Source organism: Equus asinus, chromosome 3, assembly GCF_041296235.1.
Source record: "Equus asinus isolate D_3611 breed Donkey chromosome 3, EquAss-T2T_v2, whole genome shotgun sequence".
Taxonomy (NCBI): Eukaryota; Metazoa; Chordata; class Mammalia; order Perissodactyla; family Equidae; genus Equus; species Equus asinus.
In genome coordinates, this window is record NC_091792.1 from 132864278 (window position 1) to 132885643 (window position 21366).

The window sequence follows — 21366 nt, forward strand, 5'->3', positions numbered from 1 at the left end:
TTGGCGTCTCTGGAGCGTGTCACAGCGCCTTCTGATTCCCCCCCAGGGCAGGGGGCTGCTTTTTGGCAGGTATTTTGATGAAGATGACGCCTCCCAGGGCCTGGGCTCCTGGGAAGCTTCCCACACGCTGGACTTCACCAATTATCTCATTTTCATAATAAGCTCACCGCCCTCCCTAATTGCTTCACTTTCATCAACAGGTACAGGGGAAAGATAAGGGCATTTCATCTTTTAAGGGAGAGAATTTCAGGTACAGTCTGTGAAGAGATGTTTACTAAAAAAATAAAAATAAGGAGTTGGCCTTTGAACTCACTAGCAAACAAGTGGATTTTATAGACTCAGGTATTCGGGGGCACACACGGATTCTTTGGGGAGGGATCCCCTTATTGTCTTTTGCTGCTTTCTTATGATCACTTCTAAGAGCAATGTCAAGGTCCAGCTCTAAGGGAGAAACCTTAAGAGTTTGCCAGAAGGCACCAGGGCATGGTTATCCCTTCTCTCTACTGGAAAAGGCAAGAAAGGGAAATTTAGAAAATCACTGAAGAGGCTGTATTTCTCAGGGGAAAGAGTTCAGCTCTAAATTGAAAATCACCTCCATATTCGAAAGCTGTGTCTGCTTGGGCAAGTCGCTCTTTCCCTCAGACTCCTCAAGTAGAAAATGGGGCTCTTAATCCCTTCCTCGCAGGGACGGTTTGAAGGAGGAGAATCCTATATAATGGGCTGAGACTCATCAGCTCGGGCTTGGTAAACAGATTCCCGGGCCCATTGAATGCAACTCTAGAAGCAGCCTGGGAAAATGAGCGCCCTAGATGAGTCTTAAGCCTGGGAAACGCTGAGGTAACAGGGACAGGATTTAGTAGAGTAACACTAATAATCCGTGGTGCTGCGGTCCCGCCCATTGGACAGGCAACCCCCATCCGTGCGCACCGACAAAGGAAGGGGCACGGGTGCCGGGAGCTCCCTCCCGGGCGGGTCATGCGCTCGCCGATGCCCGCTCCGGGACGCGCCCCCACGGCTTCCCCAGCCCGCCCGCCCGCCCGGGAGCCTCGGGGCCGAGGTGCGCCAGGTGGCCAGGGTGCCAGGAGCGGCCACGTCGCGGCGGACTGAGTCAGCCGCCCAACTATGCTGCGGAACCGGGGCGGCCGGCTCGCCCGCCCCCGCCCCTGAGCCCCGGCGCCCCCGCGCCCCCCGCCGGCTCCCCGCCCCCGCGGCCCGGGCGGGAGGAAGCGGCCGAGGCGCGGCGCGGAGCACCTGGGCAGGGCGTCGGGCGGGCGCGGCGCTTCCGGAGCTGCGCGCCCGCCGCGCTCCCCGCGCTCCCCGCCTCCAGGTGCGGCGGCCGCGGCGCGCCGGCGAGTGACAGCGCCGCCCGCGCGGCCGCCGCCACGCAGCCGAGCCGGGGACCGCGAAGGAGGAGGCCCCGCGCCGGGGCCAGACGGGTGAGGACCGAGCGGGCGCGGCAGGGAGAGGCGCCGGCGGCCGGACTCCCCCGCCTGGCTCTCCTCGCCTCGCCTTCGGGGCTGGGCTGTCGGCGCGCGGGGCGAGCCCCGGGGGCCGTGGGTGGGCTGCGCGCCGGGGCCGGGGCGGGGAGGACTGGCTCAGGCTGGGCCGGGGCTTTCTGGCACTTTTCCGGGTCCATTTCCAGAGCGCAAAGTGCTTGGCTCTGGTTTCTGCGCCTTGATTTCGCTCCCGCGTGTGGGCGTCTTAAAGGAAACCAGAAGCGGTAAGTGATACAGAAACTCCGCTGACTAATGCGTTTCGGCCCGGGAGGGTGGCAACCGGGATAGACAACTAGCTTCTCCCCCCTCCCCAAAATAAGTAAATACAAAGGAGCTAGCTGCCCTTTAGCGAGTTTCAGGCACCAAGTTATTGACTCTAGTGGGAATGAGTTTGCTCCCATCTCTGTGCTCCCTCGCATCTTGCTTGTTAGACGCTTTGAGACGACAGGCCTGTTAATTCACTTTAATTAGAATCACTTGGCCTCCACCTGCCTGAACCCAACACCTTACACGAGGACGTATCGGCAGTGAGTTTACCAGGTTGATTTTTCTCGTTTACTTTTGGAGACAGGTCTCTTGGGAGAATGGGTGTCCATCTCATTTAGTAAAGTTCACCCTGGCTTGTTTTCGTCTACACTTCCTTCACCTCCTTGCGGCGATCCCGAGTTATTTCGATATGGGGGAATGCTTCGTGAAATTATGTTGTGAACTATAATCTTTGATAATTAGAGCAAAAATAGAAGCTCGTTTGTGTGGAATGATGACATTTTGGGCTGTTGTAAGTTTGCATGGTGGTAGCAACATTTTTTTTTTTTTTTCCGAGGTTGTCCTTGAAGTAGGCTGCTCAGTGGAATATATCCTTTTAGTAGAAGTGTATTCAATGAGAACCTATTTTTAAAAGTACATTTAATCGGATGTCATTGTGATTACCAATAATAGTATTGTACCGACAAGCCCAGTATTGATTTCCCCCGGCACTTAAGCACTCTACCCCCGCGCGGGTTTATGGAACGTTGCCCATAAATAATTGGAAGACGATGTTATGGCTGTTTTAAAAAGGAAGCTAACTTTTTTCGAGAAAAAAAACCTCTAAACTCTTAGTTCTGATTTTCAAGCGCTTACAGGAGAAATTCTGAGGGAAAATTCTCATGACATTCCACTGTTTAACAATGTTTTAAAAAAGAAAGAGAAAAGCAAAATGGGTCACGGAACTAGGCTAAAGCCTAAAGTGGAAATATCTTGCTGGCTCCTTTTTAAATGTATATTTAACACTTACACAGTTAAGATGGGGCTTAACACCAAGAGTGTTTTATATAGACTTGATTTGTCAGTACTCAAAGATTAACTTAAATTAAAATGTACCTAAAGGGTAAGTCAGATGACTTGGTTAAGCTTATTTATGTGGGCATGTATGTGTTTGTCTTTTTTCGTTCCTCTGTAAGCCTGTCAGATTTTATATGGGTTGTCCATGAAAGGAGAAGCGGATGCTACCTTTAAAAACAAATTCTTAATCATTTAATGTGAATATAAGTTTCTAGCAGTGTGAGGCCCATAGATACTCAATTAATAAACTTTTCAATTCAACTACTCTTAGTCACTGTGGTTAAGTATAGGACTCATTATAATGAATTGCAATGTTTTTGGAAACTCTTATATGAGTACTATGAAGTTTTAAAAGCCTGCTTGGGACTCTCCATTATGGACTTTATGATATTGAATAAGGTATTTCTTTTTGTTTTGTTGCTTTCTACCCCACCTCCCTGCATCTTCAAGAAAGTTTGGTGAAAGAGGCTATAAAATTGCCAAGTATAAATGGTGGTCATTGCTTTAATAGCCTTCGTTTAACAAGTTTTTTTCCCTCATTTATTTATTGACTCCTTTATTGGATCCAATCTTTGCTGAGGGATTTTTGGAATGCTCTGTAAAATATTAATTAGGTAGACTTCTTATTAATGTTGGAAATATTTCTTAGATTTGACTACAGCTAGATTGATGAGAGATTAGATGCTGTGAGATGTTTTCTTAATTTTTGCTGTGAAGTCCTGCACCCCTGTAGTTGATCATTTCAGGCCTTTTTTTTTTTTTAAAGTATTGGCCAGATTAAATATATAATGATGGTTAAACCATTTTGCTCACTAATTTCCTTGGTTGAAATAATAGTCAGTGGTATTCTCCTCACATGATCCTTTCTAGTTAGAAATCTGACTTGTGAAATTTCATTGCAGTTTTGACTCAGCATAAGTTTATTTCCTTCCCATGCTATGGAGGAAACAAAGGAGTCTTGATCTGGGGTGGAGGAGTCATTTGAGCAGCTTCAGGAGTAAAAACTACTAGTGAAGAGGTGGGGAGAATAATTTTCTTTTTTTAATGCACGAAAGTGGATGGGTAGATGAAGTACTCAGGGTAGGAATAATAATGTGTATCTGCTTTCATGGTTCTCAAAAAAATGGGATGCAAAAAGAACTCTCCTGGTTACATTACGTAGCTTTAGGAAGAGGTTACTCAGTTTGGAGTTGGAGAGATGGTCAGGGAAGAGCAGAAGAGAAGTGTGATCTCTGTGCGGGTTGGAGACTTGGGGTCCTTGAGGTGGTGGTGGTGAAATGGTTGCCGAGACTCTTGCACAGTATCTTGAAGTTCAGAATCCTTAGCTTGCTGTTCAAAGCCATCCGCAGCCAATTCTAGCTTCCCGTTCTGGCTTCACCTTTCATTACCTGTTGAACTCTAGGTCCGTCCCCCCTATTCTCATGCCTCGCTATTGCCTGAAGACATCTTCTCCGTATCCATTTAGGGCATTCCTTCTACTTCAGACGCTGCTGTCTCCACCCGCTGCCTCTTCCTGTACATCTTGAAACGCCCCTCCATAGCTCCTTCACTGATCACTCCATCCTCAAAGCTCTGAATTGCTGCATATTTCTCTTATATTCATGGAGTTGATTTGAGATTTCTAGAGTTCCTTGGCAGTCATGAAACATGGTGGTGCTATGTAATTAAAAGTAAAACAATACTGAAAATGTAAATCATGTGAAAGTCAGGCTTGCAAAATTTGATTTTTCTTATCATTACTGTTGAAGTGCTTTTTTGGGGGTACATCAGAGTCTTCCAATTTTGATATTTCTTCTTTACTGATACTTACCGAGTAGTAAAGAACTGACTGTTGATATACGTGCTGTTTTCCTTTGCTTACATGTAGTCATATCTAATTTATTCGTTTAGATTTTAAACTTTTAGAGAGAAGACAGTGAATCTTCACTTTCTTTGTAGCACTTAACACTGTTCTCAAATGAAATAATAGGTGCTGTTTTCTTGACCTGCAAATGTTTCCCACTGTTACGTTGGAGAGAGTAGTTCCTTATTCAGTGTTCCTTAAATATTTATTGAATGAATAAATGTAAATAAGTTAAGTCAATAAGTTGGGAGAAATTTGCTGAGATACCCTCTTTTGCTAAGAAAAAGAGACTTTGACAGTTATGGACCCAATAGGAATAAGCCCTCAAATTCAGTTGGAAAAGAGGTCAGGGTGCTATTTATAAATGTGGAGAGAGGAAGCTGTTCACAGTAGGCCATTTTGAAACATCTGGTTCTTAGTCTAAAAAGCGACTCAAATTCAGAGAAATGGTGAGGTGCACATTTGTACTAAAATTTTAAAACTAAAATATAAATGTGTATATAAAAAAGGGCACGTCATAAATGTACATTTTAAAATCTTTTTATTGAAGTATAATGTAGTTTACCTGAATGAAGTTTAGTGAAGTATAATGCTAGTTTTGACCTGAGTCAATTAAGCATTGAAGGTATGTTTACTATAGCATGAAATGGAGCAGAATCCTGAAGAATATGTGCCCATGAGTTCTAACGGGTCTGACTCTCCTCCTTTCGGCTAGATGTGGCTGGATTGTAGAGAGGGGTAGGTGGGGCTGGCACTGGACAGAGGCAGCCGCCCGGGTGTTAGGGGCAAACAGGTGGGAGTTTTCCACAGTGGTGCAGGCTTCAGATAACTATTCCTTTTCGTTCACCCCACTTCTGCTCTTGTAGGAACTCAGGAAGATGAAATCTTCTCTGGTTGCCCAGGAATTATATAGCTTTTCTTTAAAGATCTCTGAGTTAGAGTTGAAACAAGTCTCAAGTGTTAGCCAATTAACTTAAACTTTAGATGGACAGCTTGAAAGAGAAAAAACTTACTGAAGATAAGGAGATTATCAAGCACTTAACTATTGAGATATTATCTAAAACACCTAAACTTACGTACTACTTATGTACTAATAACTTCTCATAATAAGTAAAGGAATTATCACTTCTGAACTTCACCTGATGTGGAAATAGATATTAAATTATAGATTTTGAAAGCGTTCTGTTTTTCCCATTGCACAGTAAGTAAAATAATCAAAATGTAACTTAAAACAATCCTTCTCCTTGATTCAAACTGCGGCGTGCTTTTGCCCAGAGCCTGGCTATTTTCAGCTCAAACCTCAGTTATTCTCCGTTTAGCAGACACTAATTAAATGCTTATCGCTTGCCAGGGACTGTTCTAAGATGTTTATGCACATATACTCATTTAATACGCAAATCCATCCTGTGAGGTGGCTGCTTTTATCATCACTGCTTGCAGACGCCAACAGTGAGGCTCAGAAAAAGAAACTTTCCCAAGGTCATACTGCTGGCACACGGCAGAGCTGGGATCACTGGTAATCACTGTGGTCTGTGTCCCAAGTCTAAAGTCTTCAGGTAAAGTCATCCTTCTCGTTAGTGTAACCACATTTGTATTTTACTAAATTAATAAAACTATGTTTACTGATGTGGTAGGTGCTTTGTAGGTTTATTAGAAGAAGAATTTACAGTGCTAATTTAAAGCAATGTAATTTTACTGGGCAGATAGAAGAAGATCAGTGAAACCAAGTGCAGTAATATAATGCATAGGACCAAGTTCAATATTGTATACAACAAATGAATTGATAATAGCCAAGATTTCTTGTACATTTATAATTGGTCAGGTACTCTTGCATATACCTTACATATTTTACTTGTTTAATCTGAACAGAAATCCTATCAGATGTGAGGTGAATTATTCTCCTTTTACAGATGAGGAAAGTGAGCTTTAGGGAAGTTAAATAACGTGATCAAGGTACATAGTTAACAAATGGGGAAGGGCGACTGGAATTCAGGCAGCCTGATTCCAGAGCACCCTGCTCCCTGTACATCTGCCTGGGTGGAAGTAATGCCGGATTAAAGGGCGATGGGACAGACTCATGGTTGTGGTGGTACACGCTTGTAAGACTTGAATCGGCCCCCAAAGGAGAGGAAAAAGTCCAGGTACGTACAGGGAGTTCAGTTTCAATAAAAGCTGAGAAGCTGGCCCGAATCTTCTAGTCTGTCTCCCTGTCTCCTTCTTACTGTGGTAGAAAAAGACACATAATGTAAAATTTGTCACCTTAACTGTTTTTAAGTGTACAGTTCAGTAGTGTTAAGTGTATTTACGTTGTTGTGAAACAGGTCTCCGGTCTACTTTTTCATCTTGCAGAACTGAAACTCGATACCTGTTGAACAACTGCCCCTCTCCTCCAGCCCCTCTAACCACCATTCTACTTTCTATTTCTATGCATTTGACTACAGTTGTCCTTTGGTATCCGTGGGGCATTGGTTCCAGGACCCCCACCGATACCAAAATCTGCGGTTGCTCCAGTCTCATATGGAATGGCGTAGTATTTGCATATAACCTACACACATCCTCCTGTATACTTTAAATCATCTCTAGATTACTTATAATACCTAATTACAATGTAAACGCTATGTAAATAGCTTTTATACTGTGTTGTTTAGGGAATAATGACAAGAAAAAAGTCTGTACATGTTCAGAACAGACACAATCATTGTTGGTCTTTTGATCCCAGTTGGTTGAATCCACGAATGCAGAACCTGCTAATGTGCAGGGCTGACTGTACTTTGGATGCCTCATATAACTAGAATCATATAGTATTTGTCCTTTTGTGACTGGCTTCTTACACTTAGCATAATGTCCTCAAGGTTCATTTATGTTGTAGCACATTGCAGAATCTCCTTCTTTTTTAAAGCTGCATAATATTCAGTTGCATGTATGCGTCACATTTTGTGTATCCACTCATTCGTCAGTGAACATTTGGGTTGCTTCCATCCCCTGTCTCCTGTTGCATCACATTTAAAGTTAAACCTTTAAGACCATGGTCAAGTACCTTTTGGAATAATACTTCAACACTTTCTGTTCTAGTCAAGCTGGATGTTTTTGTGTGTGCGTGTTGCTTTTTTTTTTTTTTACCATCACCATTGACTGTGCTGGTGAGCATTGAATATTTGCTTTGGTCATATTTGATTATTTGATTTTGGCTTCAGACTGTTGTACTGTATCAGTTATACTGTATAGTTCTGCATTAGCTGTCTTTCTGCAATGATAGATGCAAAATAAGTTTTGATAAACTAAATTCTATGTTATTATTGACTTACACAGTAATTTCTAAGAAGTTCTCCCTTAATTTTTCATTGTCTCTTAAATCTCAAACACTTAAGTGTAAATAAATGTAGTATTTCGTATTTAACCACTTACATGGATACATGTGCCAATAATCAAACCAAAAAGGTGAGTAAAACTTGAGCTTGCAAGGCACAGTATATTTAAACACGATTTTCCTCGTGACTGTAAGTCCTTATGCATAGCTAGCTAGACAGGCAAAGAAGAGGGAAAATATGGAGTCCTTGATACCCCTCTACTGTTAAATTGATTGTATAACCAATAGGAGGCATTACAGTTAATACCACACATGGCGGAGTCAGACTCTTAGGATTCTGGCTCCACTGTTTATCTGCTGTGTGGCTTTGGGCCTGAGACTTTCCTCCCAAGGCAGCTGTGAAGATTAAATGAGATGCTGTACAGATAGTTTGTAAACACTCCACAAATATTGGCTATTATTATTAGCAATATAAGTCTGAGGGAGAATGGTAGAGGGTAGATGTTTTGATGGGCAGGAAAGAGTAGTGGTCAAGGTAGAGAACATGGAACACTGGAGGTCAGAGCCTGTGGGTGACCACGGTTACGAGAGATGGCCAGGTTGCGGGAACTGGGCTTCCTGTATGGGGCTTATTGGGGGTAGTGTTGTCACAAGCTAAGGTAGGTAAACAAATGGTAGAGGAGAGGGATACTAAAGGACCAATTTTACAGTGTTCTGGGGACAAAGCACTCAGGCTAGAACAATAAGTTAGGGTTGTTGACCTTTGACCTTTAGCAGTCTGCTCTGAACTATGGGAGGGAGTAATGCGACAGCAAACATATTTTCTCAAAACCACTTCCTCTTCTGCATGGTTGTGGGGAACAAAGTGGAACTTGTTGTCTTTATGAATACTTGGAGTTAAATATTTTGGTATTAAACAATGAATTTGCTTGATATACAAATACCGTGATACCTATTTCTTGTGATTATATTCTGTACTGAAGCAATGGTGGAATTCTGTAAGACCTGTAGCTTGAACTAACTAGTTCAACATGTCATACGTGTGGAGCCCCCTAAATTTTTAAGTGATTAGTTATTTCTTCACAGTAAGTTTATTAGCAACTTGAAGGCAGGGACACTTCTGTTATCTATAGTGCCAGGCACCCTATGGGGGTGATTAGCTGTAGAGGATTGGAGGAGTAAAAGTTGTACTTGAGGTTTCTACTTTGGGTATCACTGTAGGATGTCATAAATTACCTTTCCTATCTGCTGGTGCCACTCAATCATTATGACTAGTAAAAGCATTTTCCCACACGTTTCTGGATTTCCCCTTGGGAGATAGTTCCGCTCCATTGGGAACCACTGTTCTGGAATACAATAAACTCTCGTTGTTCTTAGAATCTGTAAGACTTATATTGATAACATTGAAAAGTTTCACTATTCATATGACAGCTTAATTTCTTCTTATTTGGTAGATATTTTCTAAGGTTCCTTTCAATCCTGTCATCCTATGATTGTTAAGCCTATTATTTTGACACATTTGCAGTTTCTAAATACTCTAAGGCTATAGTTCCAATTTTAAAATGGTATGCTTTTTTTTTTTTTAAAAAAAAAAGTGGCTTAAACTTATGCCTGAATCAATTGTACTGTGCTACTTTTTCCCCTCCTGTAAAATATTAGTCAGGCAAAGGAGATTCCAGAAGTTATCAGCACTGAATACTTAATTACCTTATGGTTTAATGAAGTGACCCACGATTTTCAGTTGTTTTCTTTCCTAGCTCAACTGGGGGTTATGACAAAGCTCCACTGGTAATGGGTGGAGGGTGGGGGATTGGAGAAGGGCTCACTGTGGTCCTTTTCCTTACTTGAGGCATCAGGATGGGGAAGGCCAACCCATGAATTTTTAAAAGCCACATAGTTGGCTTGGAATGCTTCTAGCTGTCTTCCTACCATCCCCCAAGTGCTGATTTGAAGATCTCTTATAGTGGTTAGAAGATTGAAGAAATCTGTCCTTGAATCCTGTCTCTGCTCCTCGCATATTTGATGACCTAGTTTTCTCTCTCTACATTCTGACAAATGCGTCGTGAGGTGATTTTGTTGTTGTGTGAACATCATGGAGTGTAGTTATGCCAACCTAGATGGTATAGCAAACTACACATCTAGGATATATGGTATTAGTCTTATGGGACCACCATCATATATGCTGTCTGTCATTGACTGAAACGTCGTTAAGTGTTGCATGGCTGTAGTAGCAAATGCCTCAAAGATAGATAAAGCAAGGATAAGGAGTAGTGAGTCACAAGGCATGCTTGTATGCTTGGGGGATTGGGGAAGGCCTCTCTGAAGGGGCACATTTGAGCAGAGACCTAATAAAGTGATGGAGTGGGCCATGAGCCATGGGTACATGTTGGGAAGGGCAAGAGGTAAGGTCATGAGGTGGGAATTGGTCTGAGACTAACTTGGCGATGATTAAGTGATGGAGGGGAAAGCCAGGGAAGAAGAAGTTGGGAAGTTGTAGGGAGTGACTTGGTGTGACTTTTGTTATAAAATGAACCATTCTGGCTGCTGTATTGAGAATATACTGTGTGGCAGGGTAGTGGGGCAGGACGGAATCAGGGCTTTCAGTCAGGAGGCTATTGTAGTGGTCTAAAATAGACCACGTAGTGGCTTGGACTTCGATATGAGCCGGAGAGGTGGTGAGTAGTTGGTTCAGGACGTAGTTTCAAGGTAGAGTTCAGTAAGATGATAAAATAATGTTTACTAAGTGATATCGAAAGTCAAGCATGTAGCAAGGGCTCCTAAATGTTACTTCCCTTTTACTTCCTCTTGCAAAGGGGTCAGGATAGGATGGGCAAGTGTGCAACGACATCTGTAATACCAGCTATTTGTCCATCCTCTGAGCATGTACTGCATCTATGTCATGCATTGTGTTTATAAACAGATAATTTGACTAGCATGTGTTAGGCAGCTTGTATGGGCTGGTCATCATCTTGGCAGAGTTATTAGTTTATTATGGGGTAATAAAACAATAATTATAATGGCAAACACTTATGTAACATTTGTTGTGTGTAGTTGGTGTTCTCACTGCTTTACAACAGCCCTGTGAAGAAGGTACTGTTATTATTCCTATTTGCCTGATGAGGAAACTGAGGCCCAGAGAGGTTGAATACTTGCCTAAGCTCACAAAACTGCTCAGTGGAGGAACTGAGATTTGACCTGGATTGTCTAGCTCCCAAAGCTTGGCTTTTGCACTGCACTGCCCCGCATCTATAGGTTAGTTAGTATGGAATGAATGGAATGTGATTAAATGCTCTAAGAAGTAAATGCTGTAGGAATATGGAAAAGAGGGTTTATTCTTGTTCAGTAGAGACCTTGTGAAGGAAATAGCATTTAAGTTAGACTTCAAAGGATGGGAAAGATTTCAGCTGTGGGAAGATAATGATTAGTGATGAAAATAAATAATTATAATGATGGACGTGAATGTTTACCAAGCACTTACCAGATACTAAGCACTGTTTTAACACTTTTGATGGATAATCTCTCTTAATCTTCACCAGCACTAGGTACCTCTGAGTATTTCCATTTTGTGTGTAAGGAAACATACAGACATGTGCCTGTGTTTACAGTGCTAGAAAGTGAAGGAGGTTGGTTTGAGTCTCACTGCAGACTCATGGGCAATGTGTTAGGAAGGGCATTCCATCCAAGGGAAGAGAGTGATGAGCGTAGGCTTGGGTGGGATGGTGTAAAGCATATTTGGGGAGTGTGAGGGATTTAAAATTGTAGTTACTGAATTTTGCTGTCCCAAAGATGACTGGGATGTGTTACAGATACAGATTCCTGGGCATGTTGTCAACAGTTGTGGCTGTACAGCACATCCATAGACCAGTACCTCAAGAGCCATTGACCTGGAACGCCGTACACATGCCATTGTGCCCAGTGGAGGGCAAAATGTGGAGAGTTTCAATTTCATGTTAACGAGTTTGCACATGGTAGACTTTTGTAGAGTTGGGCATGTCCATCTCTTTGCAGCTGATGATGTGTGTATGGGCTAGAAGCCTCTACAGAAAGAAGTGGATCTGTGAACACCCTTGGGTGATCAGACAGTTAAAAAGTCCAGTGATTTTAGGATGGAGTTGACATTAAAGTACAGAGAGGATTGTAGGGCCTGTGGAAGGGAGCCTCTTAGTTCCAGGATCCTACTTATAGGTATATATGGAGAAAGGAGTGATTCATTCTGTTTGAAGGGGTCAATAGAAAGCCTTCACAGAAGAAGTAATACTTGCCTATTCAGGGTTTTTAATAGTGCATAGGATTTTGCAAAATGTTTAGATTTGCAAGCAGATACAGAATGTGCAAAAGGTATGGGGCTATTAAACATTGCTGCTTCAGGAACGATAATTAACATTAATGAGCTAAAGTGAGTGAAGGATGTTGGTAGAAATGTTTGGCTTGGGTTGAACTTGAGCCTAGAGTGAGTATATAGGAACACCTACCTTGCAGGAAATATATGAGTTATGGTATCTGGCACACAATTGCCGTTTACATCAATAGTAGCTGCTATTATTATTGTTAGACCAAGACCAGACTGTGGTCTGGTGCCATAAGGAGCTTAGACTTCATCCTGTTGAGAATGTGGAGTGACATGCTAAGTTTGGATTTTCAGTGGTTCACTGATAATGGAGGCTGGGCTGAGGGATTTGTTCAGAGATTGTTGTAGTAATCCAGGCGAGAGATCATGAGAGTCTGAACCGTGGCAAAGGCAGTGAGGACCAAGGAGTGTATAAGTCAGTTTGGGCTGCTGCAACAAAATACCACAGACTGCCTGGCTTAAAAAATAGGTGTTTATTTTCTCATAGTTTAGGAGACTGGGAAGTCCAAGATCAAGGTGCCAGCCAATTTGGCAATAATTATTTCCATTTTGTGATGTGCAAAAAAATTATTTACCAAATAATTGTGTAGAACAAGAGTGGTATATCTGAGAATTAGGTTTGTATATGGCGTTGAGGTTTAACTTTCTCCTTTTTTTTCTCTAACATTTTGTCATTTGGAGTGTGACAGAAGGATACCTTATTGGCAAAGGCATTTCCTGCCTTTCATCTCTTGCTTGTGTTTTTATTTCTCTGCTTCTGCAGTGCTGCCTGAATATGATATGTACTTTCCCTTTTCTCCATATACCTGTTTGTCAGTGTTGGCTGATATTTTTAACAGTTGAGGCAATAGTTCATGGGCTGTTGGCATGTAACACATGCAGAGTCGGAGTTGTTTCTTTAGAGAGCTGTTTTGATATATGATTTCCAGAAACTTTGCATCAACGCTTGTTCAGATAAATTTACCTTGTTTGAGTGTGTCTCATTTTATTACTTCAGTATGTGGCTGCGATGCATATTCTGCACTTTTTATTTAGGCATACAGAAATTTGCACATATCATACATTTTCACAAACTGAACACAGCTATGTAAACAGCACCTAGATAAATTAACTTTACAGAAAATTTAATGATGTTGTTTGGGAGAAAAATGAACCTATATGAATCTGCTGTGGTATATAGGAGGAAAATGTGACCTTTAAACTTTTTCCTTTTACTTTCATATTAACTTGTTTCCTGTTACCTAATGTATTTAAGAATTAACTAGTCAACTAGTCTTATCTTGTATATCAATATTGTACGTATAATGCTGCTGCTTTTTTGAAATGAAAATTATTGGCCTGAGAAATATGTACTAACTGCTTTTTAAGAGTCTTTGAAGAAGTGTATTAAAGGGAGCAGTTTTTCATAGCTAGTAACTGTTAAGAAAAATTATCTAAAATTTGGAAGTCAGGAGAATGTGCAGCATGTTCTTTCAATGCCTTGTGGGGATATTGTTTGACAGGGCCCCCCCAGGGCTGTTTAATTCTAATTCTTGTGCTCCACTTTCTCTTTACTATTTGGGTAGAACTCAGAACTGGGAAGTTACCTGTTAGCTTATAGATTTTTGCCCGGTAGAAAGATAACCGCAAAGGTTATGGTTTTATTGCCCTGTAGGACAAACAGTTTTGTTTTGTTTTGTTTTTAAATCTAACCTACCCATCTTATTCTAACACTTAAAAAAGAAAAAAGCTTTTTCTGATGGACTGTAGAAACTTGTTCCGCAAATGATCTTGGAACTAGTCTTAACTATCGTACCGATTCCTTCATTAATTAATGAGTTGAATAAAATGTTTGACACAGGTTCATTTTATATTTGTGTGAGAGTCATTTTTTACCTTTTTGTAAGTAGTATTTGATATTACTGGAGCATTTCTGTCCTGTACCCTCACACTCTGCCTGGGAATTGACTTTCTGGGGCATGCAAAGTAATGCTAAAGATTCTAAACTCTCAGCGAAAGTAATTCTCTTCATTTCTGTTGTGTTTCTTCAGAGAGAATTTACAATGTAAAACTAGGTTTTAATAACCAAAATGTTCTAATGAATTTTCTTTTTTCCCAGGCTTAAACACATAAAGCATTCACTGTGGAGAAAATAACATTTTGAGACATTTTCCTGTCACAAGTGATAGAGGAAAAACCCATACAGAAGTGCACTGTCCTGTGTGTGCATCCACTGTCCTGCTTTTTGTAACTCAGCTTAGTAATGAAGTCACCATTATGTCCTCAGTCAGTGAAGTAAATGTTGATATCAAAGATTTCCTGATGAGCATTAATTTGGAGCAGTATCTCTTACACTTTCGTGAGTTTGGTTTTAATACTGTGAAAGACTGTGCAGCAATAAATGACAGCGTGCTACACAAAATTGGAATATCACCTACGGGGCACCGGAGGAGGATACTTAAACAGTTACAGATAATCTTGTCAAAGATGCAAGATATTCCAATCTATGCAAACGTTCATAAAACAAAGAATGATGAGACTTCAAAGGATTGCCGTGCTCCATCTTCTGATCAGAACACCTGCATAGAACTTTCAAATTCAGGTAGAGTTCAGACACCTAGCCCGACGCAGTTGGAGACTGTTATAAAAAATCTTGATCAAAATGATGTTAGTGTAGAAAATAGCCAGTCTCTTAAATCAGATGATAAGCTGTCTCTTCCTAAACACAACTTTCCCATTCCAGAAGAAGAACCACACCTGCATTTGGGTTCTTTTCAAGATTCTTTGTTTGGTAGTGAAAATATTAAGATAGGATCTTTGATTACAAAGACGACTGCGGATCATGCAGTTGTGGAAGAACTAGTAGAAAAAGTTGATTTGATCTCAGAAAATGTAAGCCAGCTTACTAATGCAGACCCTGAATGTCTTTCTGCCTTTGGCTATTCACTATCAGAAGCAGCGCATTCCGGAAGTGGAACTAATGGTTTCTCTGAAAGATCACCACCATCCCCATGTTTTCAATTTCAAGGAGAAATGGTTGTAAATGATTTGTATGTTCCATCATCACCAGTCCCCGCACCTGTGAGAAGTCGGAGCAAATTCGTTTCAAGACCGTCTCGATCTTTTATGCTAAGACATCGACCTGTACCAGAGATTCCAGGGACAATAAAAGGAATTTCAGGGAGGTAAGAATTTTTATAAGCTGCAAATATTCAATATGCGGGAATTTAGTTATTTTTAACCATTATATTTTCAGTGTTCTTTTCTAAATTTGACATTAACGTACCTATTCAACCAACGTTTTCTTTCTTCTCTTTTAAAACTTTTTCGTCATGCTGTTGCTCTTGTATGCTCTTTCCCAAAGTCTGTTTCCAACTCGTAACTGCCTGGGACTCGAGCTTTCTCCCATTTAATTGGGGGAATTCCCTTCCCCTAATTCTACCTGGATTTTCCTTCCATACCTTCCTCCACCTCTGGTATTATGTTCTTCCATGACTACAGTTTTCGTATTTGAAAACTTGGTCTCCCCAACTAGATCATTTGTTCTTTGACGGGGGCCGTGTTTCTGACATTTGTATCTCTATTGCCTGGCACAATGATTGGCATGAAATTAGTAATTCATCACACATCTAGTCAGCACCTACTTGGTACTGGTCGCTGTGCTAGGTGTGAAGGAGGTAGAGAGGAATAGAGGGGCTGGAAGTGCAGTGTAGAAGACAGATGTAAAAAGATGGTAACAGTTCAGTATGGAAGCAGGTCCACCAGAGACAGGAACTCGGAAGAGGGGCCTAACAGCGTGTGGGGTCATTAGTCCCTTGAGGTAACTGGTGGAGTCCAAGAGCTGACTTACTGAGAAAGAGCTTTCATTCCTTTCTCAAAGTTATGCCTACAACAGTTGTGGTTTTCTCCAGGGCCGTGGTGGGGTATTTTTTCGCGAAAAGCTTAACACTTGTCTCTCTGCTGAGAGTCATGAGGTTGTTCAGGTTTGACTGTTACTGCTGTGGCACCAAGTGCGATTACAGATTTCCTGCATAGGCTCTAGGCTGGCCTGTCTGCAAGATCCTCCCGCCACTCTGTCCCCACGGCTGGTTCTCTTGCCCTTAGGCACCTTTGGTAATTACAGTGCAAAGATCCTGGTTGCAGTCATAAGAGAAAATGTGCATATTTAGTGTTTGCAAGAGAAATGCCACAGTTTACAAGAATATGTTAATTTAAGTACCTTCCATTAGAGCATAAACTTTTTGAGGGCAGAGACCCTAGTTTGTATTTTGGCGTCCCTGGTGCCAGTAGCAATGTCTAGTATTTACTAGGAAATCAATAGTAAGAGTCTCATTTAGTAAATACCTACGTGCTAGTTTGGTTTATAGTTTTCCATGGATTATCTAATTCTCACAGTGACCCTGTAAAGTGGGTATTATTCGTACGTTATCTTCAGAGCTAACAGCCTTAGTCAGCCCTGGTGGTCTAGTGGTTAAGATTCGGCACTGTCACCTCTGCGACCCAAGTTTGTTTCCGATCGGGGAACCACACCATCAGTTTGTCGGTTGTCATACTTTGATGCCTGTGTGTGGCTGTGATACTGAAAGCTAACTGATATTTCAAATACCAGCGAGGTCACCCATGGTGGACAGGTTTTAGCACAGCTTCCAGTCTAAAACTAGGAAGAAGGACCTGGCCACCCACTTCCAAAATAATTTGCCGTGAAAACCCTATGAACGGCAACAGGGCACCGTCTGATACAGCGCTGGAAGTGAGAGGATGGTGCAGAAGGACTGGGCAGGGTTCTGCTCTGCTGTACACAGCGTTGCTTGGCGTCAGAATTGACTCTACGGCTCTAACAAGAGAAAAACTGAGCCTTAGGTTAATTTTCCCAGGATCACATGCGTAGTGAACTGGGATTTTATTCTAATACATCTGATTCCAGAACCTACTTTTCTTAACTGCTCATTTAGTAAATATTCTTAAAAATGTTGATTGCTTGTATAAGAATGGGAGTATTTACTAGGAATGTAGAAGATCACCAATTTTTGTTCGACACTCTAGCTTTAAAATATTTTGCTAATTTTAAACAATTAAAAGCAAGTGAGAAAGGTCTGCTATGAATATGCAGATTTTTTCTTTTAAAATGCATTTTTATAAATTCTGTGAAAATATAGACTATTTCAATATTTGCAAAATTTTGACTTAAACGTGTAAACAATGAATCAAAATTTAAATAGTTATTAGTTTGATTTATTTTTAGAGGATAAAGGTATCTATCTGCTGGATACTTTTTCTTTTTGGTGATGAAGATTGGCCCTGAGTTAACATCTGTTGCCAATCCTCCTGTCTCTGCTTGAGGAAGACTGTTGCTGAGCCAACATCCTTGCCAATCTTCCTGTTTGTGGGATGCCACCACAGCATGGCCTGATGAGCGGTGTGTAGATCTGCACTCAGGATCCAAACCCACAGACGCTGGGCTGCCAAAGGGGGGAAACATGTGAACCTTAACCACTGCACCAGCCGGCTGGCCCCAATCTGCTGGATACTTTTTACAAGTAAAAAGACATTACGTTTGCACTTTTTTATTTTTCATAATTAAAAAAACTCTATTTTGAAAAAATATATTTTGAACTGCAACTTTTGCTAGTTGATTAAAAAAAGTTTTGTGATAATGGTGTAGACTTTTGTGTTGTAATCCTTTTGTAATTATCATTTATTCTTATCCTAAGGACATTTTTTTGGAACTTCGTAGATTGAGACAATTATATGTACATTATAAATTTAATGTTCCCGGTCTCTGCTGTAGTTAATACACTCTCATGTTTTCTGAATTCAGATTTGTGTGTTTTAGTTAGATATTATGTAACCTCAAGGCAATTTTAAATTGCTGCCTAATGATTATGATGTTTTCTTTTGACTTCAATTCCGTAATGATTTATAGTTCGTCTGTTATGAGTTGTAAGAACTGCATTTTTTTAAACAAACATTCTGAGAAATGGTGGTCCATTTATGGTGTGTAATTGATTATTTTTTTTAGTGTGGCTGCCTTGCCTAAGTGATAGGTAAGTGTGGATCATCAAGGGAAAGCTTTAACATTAATTAACCTTTAGGCCACTGCTTTTCTTGGCAATTTTAGTGATAAAAAATATGTGAAAAAATAACATCTGTAGGTATGCTAAAGATTCACTTTGATAATCAGTTACTTTTTGCAACTTCATGTTTCACTTAATATTATTTTTGAGATTTGTCCACATCGATGCACAAATTTTATGCAACTGCTACATAGTATTTTATTCAAAGAAAAAAACCACAATGTATTTCCGGGGTAAGTTGTTGACATTTTTGACTATTACAAATGAAGAGTGTTCATGCTTCTAAGTACTTTAAGAAACAAATGTGCGCATTCAGTTTACCAGGAGGACCAACCATTCTTTTCTCTGGTGAAAACAATAACACTTGGCTCATTCTTGCTGAGGGTTTTCATTGTGTTGGGCACACCTTGTGCTCTTTAAAAGCATTATCTCATTAACCCTCATAATATTCCTAGGCAGCAGGCCGTTTTTTATTTCCCTTCAATAAAATAGGAAGCCAAGCTCAGAGCTGTTAGGTAACAACTTGACCAAGATCACAGAAGCATAATAACAAGAGAGAGTGATCACGACTGCTTTTCTTTATGAGTTTTTAATTTTTGCAAATCAACTATATTATTTTTCAATTTAAAATCAGTTTGCCGTTTTCAGGATGACTAGTGGGAAAATAATAGGGTGAAGGAGGCAGAAAAGAGGAAAGAATGTAGGCTTTGCACAGATCAGAACTGGACGTGAATGCTGGCTTTGCCTCTTGCTAGCTGTGGGACTTGGGCTGGGAGAGCCCTTATTGGTAGGATCGAGACCTGGGTCCTCCCTCGTAGGGCTGTTATGGGGATGAAATATGAGATGTAGATATATAAACCCCTAACATATTGCTTGGGGCGTAATAGGTATTAGAATATAAAAAGCTTGTGATAATTTATTTTTAGATGAATGAGAATATAAATTGCTGATCATCAGTTTTCAGAGCAATTTGTTTCTTGTATTGAGCTAAGCTTTCATCTACAATAGATCAAATGAACCTGGTTGATAGATTTGGTAATTGATAGTAAAATCAGTAAAGATCGTCACAAACTTTTTTCTTTATGTTTTATATGACTAAGACTAAAATCAACAAAATATGCTTTAAAATACCACTAATGAGGGCCCAGCCCAGTGGTGTAGTGGTTAAGTTTGCAAGCTCTGCTTTGGTGGCCTGGGATTCATGGGTTCAGATCCTGGGTGCAGACCTACACACTGCTCATCAAGCCATGCTGTGGCAGCATCCCACATACAAAAAATAGAGGACGACTGGCACAGATGTTGGCTCAGGGACAGTCTTCTTCAAGCAAAAAGAGGAAGATTGGCAATGGATGTTAGCTCAGGGCAAATCTTCCTCACCAAAAAAACCCCAAAAAACCAAAAAAAAAACAAACCACCAATCCAAAACCCACTAATGGGTATACTTAAAATAGTCAAAAATCTTTTAAAAAAGTTTTTTTCCAGTAAATTAAAGTTGAAGTTTTTATTAAATTAAGCATTGTGGTTTAGAATAGCGGTTATAGAGCTAGACTGCCTGGGTTTGAGATGCAGATTTATGATTGACATTGATTATGATGAGACTTATGATTGGTACAACTGTGGGAAAGTTAGCACCTTTATGTGCCAATTTTCTTCTTTAAAAATTGCAGATAATAGTTCTTCTTAGGCTGTTTGTGACTAGATACATATCTATATAGTCTATATAATCTATATATAAATATCTATCTATATAGATAGATATATATGTATTATGTGTGTGTGTTTATTTGTAAAATTCTGAGACCTGTCTGACATACAATAAATGCTTAATGAGAATTAGTAATATTCATTATTAGCACAAGTTACCAAAGACATAGAAAATTTGAGTGTTGCTCTACTGAGTGGTTCAAATTATCAATATGTACTTGTGTCAGTAACATACAAATTTGAGGAAACAATTCTAGCCATATAACAGTACCAAGATTCTGGAGATAATGAACAAATAAAGGGTAAATTACTTTGTGACCTTTTGGTAAACTTGTATGCCCCTCCCCTGCCAAAGACAACTTCTATCCTGACTTTAAAAATAACAATTACTTCCTTGCTTTTAGGTACCTCTTAGGTATGTCCCAAACAATATAGTTTTGACTGTTATGTGAACTTTTTTAAAAAAATGCTATCATATAGTGAATATTTTGGTTAAGCTTATTTTGCTTAACTTTGAGACTTATCTATGTTGGTGCCTGTGATTATTGATTGTTCATTTTCACTGCTGTATAATATTTCACTGAATGGATATACCATGATAGCCATTCTACTGTTGATAATTATTTCATATTCCCAACATCATCTGCTATTTTACGTATAAATAATATATGTGTACACACATATGTAAATCAGCTTTATTTATATCTAATTTACATACAATAAAATAGACTAATTTTAAGTGTATAGGTTGATGAGTTTTGACAAATATATACACCCATGTGACCACTACCACAGTCAAGATATAGAACATTTCTATCACCTCCAAAAATCCCTTTTGTTCATTTGCCTTAAATTACCCTACCCCCTGGGAGGCAGCCACTGGTCTCACTATAAATTAGCATTGCCTACTCTAGAATTTCGTATAAATGAAATCATTTGACAAGTAATGTTTTATGTCTAACATCTTTTATTCATCATGATGTTTTGAGATGCATTCATATTCCTGCGTGTCAGTTTATTTGTGTTGTTGAAGAGTGTTCTTTAGTGTGAATCTCCTACAACTTGTTTATCTATTTGCGTGTTGACAAACATTTGGGTGGTTTTTTTCTTGGAGCAAATCTATGTGCATGTCTGTTGAATATATACCTAGGAGTAGAATTGCTGTGTCATAGGATATGCTTATCTTCTACTTTGGTAGATAATGTAAAATGGTTCTTATAAAGTGGTTATACTAATTTATATTAACACCAGCCGTGTATGTGCATTCCTTTTGTTTCATACCCTCAACAACA

At 40.2% G+C, this 21366-nt stretch overlaps 1 protein-coding gene across 10 annotated transcripts in view; it reads left to right on the forward strand.

Moving 5' to 3' along the window:
* The first annotated feature begins 1242 nt into the window (after positions 1 to 1242).
* ARAP2 (ArfGAP with RhoGAP domain, ankyrin repeat and PH domain 2) overlaps positions 1243 to 21366 on the forward strand; it is a 173438-nt gene continuing 153314 nt past the window's right edge. For 3 of the 10 annotated variants that reach the window (XM_070506072.1, XM_070506077.1, XM_070506075.1), the window contains exons 1-2: positions 1270 to 1436; positions 14416 to 15481. In XM_070506072.1, coding sequence (XP_070362173.1) covers positions 14574 to 15481 — 908 coding nt within the window. In that variant the 5' untranslated portion in view covers positions 1270 to 1436; positions 14416 to 14573. Of the gene's footprint in view, positions 1437 to 1581; positions 1721 to 1843; positions 2037 to 3764; positions 3838 to 14415; positions 15482 to 21366 lie in introns of those variants that run through there. The other 7 variants (XM_070506073.1, XM_070506078.1, XM_070506076.1 and 4 more) reach the window with 4 other exon arrangements.